Source organism: Numida meleagris, chromosome 13 (genome assembly GCF_002078875.1).
Source record: "Numida meleagris isolate 19003 breed g44 Domestic line chromosome 13, NumMel1.0, whole genome shotgun sequence".
Classification (NCBI taxonomy): Eukaryota; Metazoa; Chordata; class Aves; order Galliformes; family Numididae; genus Numida; species Numida meleagris.
The window spans coordinates 12,594,904-12,604,236 of NC_034421.1; the positions used below are offsets into that span (position 1 = coordinate 12,594,904).

At 48.1% G+C, this 9,333-nt stretch overlaps 1 protein-coding gene across 2 annotated transcripts in view; it reads left to right on the plus strand.

Moving 5' to 3' along the window:
* Window positions 141-9,333, plus strand: part of AXIN1 (axin 1) — a 71,903-nt gene continuing 62,710 nt past the window's right edge. The window contains exon 1 of one of the 2 annotated variants that reach the window (XM_021411180.1): window positions 141-2,639. In XM_021411180.1, coding sequence (XP_021266855.1) covers window positions 1,762-2,639 — 878 coding nt within the window. In that variant the 5' untranslated portion in view covers window positions 141-1,761. The remainder of the gene's footprint in view (window positions 2,640-9,333) is intronic. The other variant, XM_021411179.1, reaches the window with a different exon arrangement.

Genomic DNA, 9,333 nt, shown 5'->3' on the forward strand with positions numbered 1-9,333 from the left:
CCGCGGGGCTGCGTGGAGCCCGGCCCGCCGAGGTGCCCTGTGCCGGCTGTGGGGGCCGGGGCTCGCACCTCGGCGCGACAATGAGCGGCGTGCCGCGTGTGCCCGCTCCCCGAGGGCGGCTCCGGCCCCGCGCTGCAGGCAGCGCCAGTTCGGGCTCTGGGTCGGGAAGGTGGGAGCGAAAATCACACGCAGTCGCAGCGTGCTGAGGGATACGGCCTCGTTTGGTGGTTCCGTGGCGAATCTCCGCGCAGAGCCCGCGTGTTCCGCGCGGCTCAGGCCGGCTCTAGGTGACAGCGGTCTCGCTTAGGGCAGAGCGGGTGCAGCAGCGCACATGGGGCCACGCAGCTCCCGTCGCCCCTTCCCGGTGCTGCTGGTCTGTGGCATACAGGTGGGATGTAAGGACGGCCCTCCACGCTTAGCGGTGGCTTTTGCTTCAGCTGAGGAGAGGAAAAGGGGGAAAAAGGCAAAACGTCCAAAAGATGCGTTCATTTGGGTGCGGTGAGCTCGGCTGAGACGTGTGTCCCCGCTGTATCTTCACATGCAATTGATGTAATCCAGCGCGAGGAGCAGTGTGTCAGGCAGCTGGTGCTTCGCGGTACTCGGGGCCTTGGGGCTGATGGTGTTCAGTAAAAACAGAACTTCTGCTGCTTGCTAGAGCCAGTCCGGCTGCTTTGAAATGACAGTTACCGTGTTAGCGGGGAAAGTGGCAGCCCAGGGATTGTCTGGTGCTTTCCCCTCCCTCCCCACACCTCCCACCCTCCATGTTGGCTCACTACCCTTCTTTTAAAACATTGTGTTTGGTCACATCTCCTTCTAGAGATGATTTTCTCATCCTCCTTTAATGACCTAGGATTTCCCAGGCTTTCAGCGTGCCGTGTTGTTAGCTCCAATGAACCTTTTCTCAATGGCCTCTATGAGAAATGGTGTGAGGCCCGAAGTCCTGCCAGTTTGAAGCAAGAATGTTGTTCATGTGCCCAAAGCATTGGGGTCAGTGGTGCGTTTTGAGTCTCCTAGGGCTAGATGAGGTGATGCGGTGTATTTCTGAAAATCAAAGAGGAATGTCACGCTGGTATGTCACTGAGTGTACAGAAGACACCTGTGTTTGGTTAAGGTGTAATCTCAGTTTCGGTAATAGCAGAATGTTCTCTTGGAATATTTTTCGCAAACCTTAACATCAGCTCATTTTGGGGGATGAGAATTTCCTAGATTGGTAGACGGATAGAAACATACTGCCTTGGTATGACTTGGTGCATCTGCTGGCCGGGTATGCTTAGCAGAGAAGTTAATGTCAGATTATAGAAGTGAGCGTGTGTCCTGTGGGCTGCTCAGCACGCAGCACCTGAGTGTACATCTCTTGAACATGGGGAATTCCCCATCCCAGGGTCCTGAGAACCACCCGTAGTGTGGGGCTGCGGGCTGTTCACGTAGTGCCAGTGGTACAGGTCGTGCTGAATGCTGGATATAAAGCGTTGAGATATTCTCTGTCATTTTTAGAAGAAGGAGGAGGATGCCTGGTTTCATCCTGATCTCTGAAATCAATGAGAGCTTTGTCATGGATTCTGCCAAAGAAGAGGATTTAATACAATAATCAGGCAGGGCAAAATTAGTAGCTTGTAATCTTAGAGTGTTTATTTGCAGTGATACTTAATGGATTTCTTTCTCGTCTGTTTCAGCAGAACGAACGTGTTTACCTTGGAGCTACCGATACTGGTGATCTGAGATTTCGGCTCTTCCCCCGCTGTTCAAGCAAGCACCAGAAAAATGAATATCCAGGGGAAGGGCTTCCCTCTGGACCTCGGAGGAAGCTTCACTGAAGATGCTCCAAGGCCACCGGTCCCTGGTGAGGAGGGTGAGCTTGTGTCCACAGATCCAAGGCCAGTCAGCCACGGTTTCTACTCCAGTAAAAGTGATGTTGTTAGAAATGAGACCTCCACCGCAACACCGAGGCGCTCCGATTTGGATTTGGGGTATGAACCTGAGGGGAGTGCTTCGCCAACTCCACCCTACCTGAAGTGGGCCGAGTCGCTGCACTCCTTGCTCGATGATCAAGACGGTATCAATCTCTTCAGGACTTTCCTGAAACAGGAGGACTGTGCGGATCTGCTGGACTTCTGGTTTGCCTGCAGTGGCTTCAGGAAGCTGGAGCCGTGCGTGTCCAATGAGGAAAAAAGACTCAAACTGGCAAAAGCCATTTACAAAAAGTACATTCTCGACAACAACGGCATTGTGTCCCGGCAGATCAAACCAGCCACAAAAAGCTTCATAAAAGACTGTGTCATGAAACTGCAGATTGACCCTGACATGTTTGACCAGGCCCAAACTGAGATTCAGTGCATGATAGAAGACAATACCTACCCTTTGTTCCTTAAGTCAGATATTTATTTGGAATACACAAGGACAGGTGGGGAAAGTCCAAAAATTTATAGCGATCCGAGCTCAGGGTCTGGGACAGGTAAAGGGCTACCTGGTTATCTGCCTACTCTGAATGAGGACGAGGAGTGGAAATGTGACCAAGACACCGAGCCTGAGGCCAGCAGGGACTCTGCGCCCTCAAGCAGGCTCACCCAGAAGCTGCTTTTGGAGACTGCAACCCAGCGTGCCACCTCGACCCGGCGGTACAGCGAGGGCAGAGAGTTCAGGTACGTGAGCGCCAGTCGGGCCCTTCCTTGGAGGCCTCGGAGTGCCCCAGGGGGCTGCTGTGAGTTTGGAGGCATTGGGAATCGGGGGGCATTCGGCAGCTGGGAGTGCTGGGGACTAGCTGAGCATCAGCATGGGATGGCGTCACGTGGGCGTTAGGTTGAAACACAGCTTTGTCTGAGTGTAGTGTAAGTTATTTGAGGGGTGTCTTTGGCCGTTCCCGTCCAGTTCTCCTGAATCACCTCTGCAGTATGTTCTTTGCTGTGAAGAAATGCTGCTGAACGTGGTCTGGGTGTAGGTAGGAGGCTGTGGGCGGTGTGGAGCTGTGGGCAGCCCCGGTGTGCGCAGAGAGCTGCGGTGACAGGCTGGCTTGTAGCCTGCAGTGGCAGAAGGTCAGTGTTCAGTTACAGGAGTGCAGATGAGTACAGCTCGTGGTAAAACCCCTTGTAAATATACAAGGAAATGGTGATGAGCCGCAACTGGAGGCTGCAGGAAGCTTGCGGGAAATACCCTAATGTCTGTAGTGTGTATGTGGGTCAAATGGGGTTCACAATGCTCCCTGTGAATGGTATTGCTTTGCAGTCAAGATTTCTGATAGTGAATTCCAGCAGCGTAAAAGTAGGAATCCCCAAATTCAGTTAAAGTTGTTCGTGTTGCAGCTCTTCCCCTCATCAAAATATCTTATTTTTTTCTCAAGAGGAGTTGCCCAGTTTTTCAGCCCGTGCTTTTCTTTGGGTCCCCCGCCCACTGCCGGCCAGCACGCGTTTTGGAACTTGCTGAGAGCTCAGTCAAAATTCCAGACAATTAACTTAGCAGGGAGTTCTCTGGGATCAATAAGCGTGTGTGTGTGTGTAACCCTTGCTGAATCAACAGAACGCAGCCAGACGCGCATTCCTACTTCTTTAAAAGAAAATCTCCGTGTTTTAAGACCTGCTTGGGCTAAGATCTGTCACTTTGTGATGGCTACGAAATGAAGCAGCCGAACTATCCTCCTCAAAGCTGCATGTCTGTGCTTCGTCTCCCCACGCCGTCCCTTCAGGCTGGCATCCCGCCCTGCGCAGGGTCTCAGCATGTTTCAGATGGCAAAATATTGACGTTTTGATCATTTTGATTCCTGTTTCCATGCGGATTTTGAGGAGGGGGCATTGCATGTGAAAGTCTGGGGGAAAAAAAAAATAGGAGTCGGTGTGAACTTGTGCTGTTTTAATCAGGAGTCTGAAAAACAAAATCCCAGGGTCCTGGGACTTTCCCATGGAGTTAATGGAAACCTTGAATGTTTCTTGTAGTGGATTTGCACCAACTGCTGGGTATTTAGTGGATAGGATTAGAAAAGTCCACGATTTAAGTATCTTTTTATTTAAGTGAGAAAGACTTGATATTGACAATAACTTGCTCGAGTTGTATTTATTTTCTGTTCTAGAGCAGGTGGTGAGAACCTGCATGAATACTGCATTCCTCAGGTCCCGCTTCAGAAAAAAGGCTCGGTTTACACATTACCTGAACACATCCACGCCAAACTTCAAAACAATTAAGAAATGCGTTATGAAATAGAAATATTCTGGGGTGGCATTCCTCAGCCTCATGCGTTTTCTTCCTAGATTGGAACAACATGAAATAAATCTTTACCTAGAGGATGGAGGTCAGGAGGAACGCGCTGCTGTTAATTTGTTGTGTCTGACAGCCTGTCATTGTGGCTGCAGACACTCCATTGACCTGCTGGGTTGGGAGGCAGGGACGTGTTTACTGTTCTCACCAGAGCAGGAGTCATTTTGGAGCCCTGAGTAAGTAACTGAAAATAAGTGATTATTTATTTTAAGTGCTGGTCTGTCAGCCGCAGTAGCGTCCGCGGCATCTCCATGGAAGATGCTGCTCAGTGGTGTGATCTGTGCATTTTGTTGTAAGAATCTGCCGAGATCCTAATTTAGGAGTCCGATTGTTCGTCTTCGTGCAAGCCCTTGTGGTTGAAATAGCTTGCTTCCTGAACGCTGCATAGAAATAGCTGCCTGGAACAGACTGTTTTTTAAACAGTGGCATCTTTATGATGCAAACATTTCTGCTTTCTCCTGTGAGGAAGAGCACTGGAAGCTGGTGGAGCTGCGTGCAGCGAGGAGCAATCCTTGCACAGTGCTGGGAAGGCTGGGTCCATCCTGATTTGGTTTGTACACTTCTACACTTTTTTTTTTTGTGTGTGTGGAAGAATCTCTCGTCTCTGTTCTTGGGGGAATGTTGCAATAAGCTGTTTTGCATTATGTCTGGAGGCCTGTTTAATCTTCGCGAGATTGAACGTCTATTCCTTGGCTTCCATGGAAACTCTAAATAAAGAGGAATCTGACCAAATGCAATACAAGTGTATCTCTGTTAGCAGTGGAGCATCTTGAATCAGCTCCAATTTATTTTGCAGCATAAAGTTCATAAATCTTAATGCCATACTTCTGTGCCCATGAGCGTGACACTGCTCCAAGTGCAGAAGACAACACGTTCTTAGTGCTGGGCATTTTGAAGGTGTGCAAGTGTGCATGTATGTGAGAATATCCCAAAGCGAAAAGCATTGCTGTTACCCACTGCGTTTTTGTGTGCGTAGGAAAAGGCCAATAGTCATTATAGTTAGGCTCCTGCAAATTAATTGGACATTGGTTATGGATCAGTGAACTTCAAAGAGGGCAACCCCCGAAGATCTCAGGCATTAACTCGCAGCTTCCGAAACCGACACTAACGTGGTTGTGAGCGCAGCTAAATCTTTCATTAACCTTCTTCTGACACACCGGGACTGGATTTTTCAGATACGAGGAGCAGAAATTAAACCCGTGCCTCAGAACTGCCCTGCAGCCTGGCTTTCAAGCACTCCTGGAAAACAGACATGTTTTAAAAATTGGGAAACTCAGTGCGTGGTGCCAGACCGTCACACCACGGTTGTGTCTGCTGTCTGCATAGGGCCTCCTGTCACCTCTTCAGCTTTGCATCAGAAGGGTTTCCACATCTGCTCCCAAAATCCTGCGTTCCTGGGGCTTTGGGGAGCAGCACTCGCAAATGTTGCCTTTGCTTTCCATGATGGAATTGGAGCAGTCTGGGCAGTGTTATGGGGGAGCAGCTCTGCTTTCCTCTGAAAGCCCAGAGGTTGGGGTTGGTTCTGCCCATCGCTTTGTTTGTTTGACCTGTGCCTCGTGGTACGCAGTGTGTTAAAAATCAAACCTGGAGGAGGGAGATGAGAGGACAGGTGGTGGTAGCTGGAGTCTCCCATCAACAGACATTGAGAGGCTGAGGAAAGGGAACGTCATAGGCACTGATACAGAAATTAGCAAATGGAAACTTTGATTTACACTTTTTTCATTATTTTTTTTTTAATGGAAGCTGGCTCCATGATCTTAGTATTTGCTTCCACAGCGCTGAGCTGACCAAGCTCATGGCTTTCCCCTCTTGTGGGTGGTTTGAGTGAAAAGGCCACATGCCACCAGGAGAGTCCCCGCGCTGATGCCCACATGCTACAGCCGTCCTGGGCACGTGCAGGAGCAGCTCTCCCCAGGATGCAGCCTTTTGTCATAACAGGACGCCGAGCAAGAGGAGCAGCAGCCGAGGGAGGCTGTAGCGGGATGCAGCACCTCTAGCCTGAGACTCGTTCCAAACCTCAGTGAGTAATGCTGCATTGCAAGAGAGGAGCAGCGGAGCCTGGCTCAGGGCAGGCGTGGGATCTCTGTTGCTTGGGTTACATCAGCAGGCTGACAGTCACAGGTTTGGCCTGCATCAGGAGGGAGCTGAAATTTAGCTGGCAGACTTAATTTTGAGGCTTGCTGCTTCATTAACAATTAAATATTAAATTGCATGCTTCCAACTCAAAACGATGTGGTGAAGGAGTTGGAGTTAATTGTGTCAAGTGAGTGGAAAACTGGAGATGTGCAGTCACCGCAGCTGGTGCAGACTATTCCAGGTGTGCACTGCTGTCTTACCAACACTGCCTTTAGCTGAATAATCAGCACTTGTGTCTGTGAGCTGAGCTACGGGAGCTTCAGGAGAGTTCATTTGCTTGGAAGAAGCTGCTCATTAATGTTGCACCTGTATGTAGCAGCGAAAAGAGAAGTGCTGGCCTCAGTCTGGTAGTGCAGGGCCTGGGTTGGCTGCCAGGGCACACCGAGGGTGGGTACATCTGACCCAGAAGCATCCCATTCCAGAACTGTCAGCATCCAGGGAATGGAAGATGGGGCTCTAGATAGACAAGTGGACGTGTTTAGTGGGGGAAGTAAGCAAAAGTGCTGCCCACCGCTTCTGCCTGACTCAAATGGCATCTCTCCTTTCTTGTTCTGTCCTTTTTTCCCTTTTGCTTCTTTAATCTCTTTTCATGCTGTGCGTCATATTCATTCCGTTTAGGAAATGCTACTGGTGCCCCAGTGGTATTTCCTTGATAAGCAGTGCTGCAGTTGGCCTGGAAACACATACAGGAGTGTCCATTTCTTAATATATTTGCATTTTCAGTGGCTTGGGATAAGACTATCAGAGAAACTACCTCTTTTCCTGTCTGCAAGAAGAGAATTATTGGACAACAGCAATTCACCTGTATCACGGGCAGAAGGGCTGGGGTGGAACAGCGGGCGTGTGGCTCCTGCCTTGTTGCACTGGGGCTCCTTGGGTTGTGTGGGGTCTGTGGGATGCCAGGAGCACTATTTGGGTCCTATTTCAAATAATTTTCACTCAAATAGGCCCTAAACTTTTTTTCCAGTGGTGACCCTGCATTTCTGGCAATAATTGTGTGTAACTTGAAGTACTAGCTAATGACTTGGCTTGAATTAAAACTTCTGGGCCTGTAGCACCACTTGTAATTGTTACAGTCCACAACAATGTGCAGAGCAGAGGCTGTTTCCAAATCAAAGTAAGTTGTAGTGGAATAGTTTGAGTTCTGCATTGTTCTTGAGAGAAGTTATGGTTGCAATGGAGGAGGCAGGGTCTGATGCTCATAGTGGTAAGTGTTCATGCTGTGTCTTGAGAGCTGTAAGGTTTACAAGACGAAGGTGGATTGTGTTTTTGCACAGAAGTTACACCAGCTTTTTTTAAATATGTTGTTAAGCTGATGAAACTTCTGCATGGAAATGCTTACATTAACAGTGTAAAGTATTTATATGGGCATTTGCCAAATCTTAAAATGGATTTTAATTGAAGAAGAATACCTTTTGTGCCCATAGCTTTACCTCTACACAAATCAAGATGAAGAAGTGTTGTATTTGTTACTTGGTTATGGATCAGTGTTGGTCTCGGTCCTCTGAGATGGTGTCTCCATTGCCTCCTTACCCTACACCTCTCGAGCTCTGAAACTATGAGGGATGTAAACAGCAGACTTCCTGGCAAACAGAGCTTTGACTTCTACGAATTTGGCCTGATTTAAGAAAAAGAAAAAAAATGAAGGTTTTGCTTTGTCTTGACTAATTTTATAAACAGTTTAATTAAATTTGCTAGAGATCTTTTTTTCCCCCACTTCCATGCATACTCACTATGATGACACAAATTGTGAAATCCTATATTTTGGGAAGGAGATTGCAAGTTGGGCTGGTTTGAATTGTGCTCTGTTTGGAAGGAATTTGGGTGCAGAAAAGCAGAATGAGAAGTGGATGGGTCCAGGGAAGCTGAGGAGCGTGCCCAGGAGGTGATCCACGTGGTACACCTGGGGTTTGATCTGCGATTCAGCTTCAGCTTGGCTTTATGTTTTAAGAGTTTCTTTGTTGTCACTATAATAGACTAATCCCTTGAATAATTAGTTACTATTGGATGTTTTAAAAATGACTGCCTCTTGGATTTGTTCTCTTTAATAGTCCTAGATGTATAGTCCCTTCTTTAATAATCCTGGATTTATTAACAATTGGGACAGAGTGTGAAATCCTGTTACACCAAGCTTTCTTGGTGGGAAAAGGGCTGAGGGAGATGCAGGAGTGCTGGGGGAGCACATGCTGGCCTCATGTCATGGTGGAGCTTCTCACCTTTCCCACTGAAGCTCTGGGGCTTCAGAAAGTGTCCCCAGAAGTTAGTGCCATGGAGAAACCGGGTTTCAGCCATGACTGTATGTGTAGTGCAGAAAATTGCTGTTTGATATCTCAGAACAGAGGTACTCGTATCCTAAATCAGTTCCTGGAAATATCATTGGATTATTAGGCTCATCCTCAAATCCATTAAGCAAATTACAGTTAATCAGTCAAACAAAAGAAGAAAGATCTTTTGCAAGGCCTTGCCTTTTGAGCCGCGTGGAGAAGCTGTAGTAATATTTTAATTTTCCGTCTGTCAGTGAATGTATTTAGTCACTTCACTTTCTTGTGGAGGACTGGAAATTAGAAACTGAGGTTAATTATCTGCATTAAATGAAATATGTGAAGACCACAAAAGCAAAAACCTTCACAATTCGGTATGGTCTGTTAAGCTAGGCAGACTGCTTCAGAAAGAGAGGGGTGATTTTTCCTTGTTTTGTTCCGATTGAAGGGTTTTAGTCACAGTAATTGAAATGATTAAAAAGTCAAATTGCTTGCAAGTGTAATTCCGAGCGTCTCTGAGAAGATGCGGCACTGGGTGAGAGCTGTGGCAGCAGGCGAAGGATTTGTGTGGCCTCACTGGTCCTTGTGGAACCTTGTTGGGCCGTGCTGGGCCTTGTGGAACCTTGTTGGGCCGTGCTGGGCCTTGTGGAACCTTGTTGGGCCGTGCTGGGCCTTGTGGAACCTTGTTGGGCCG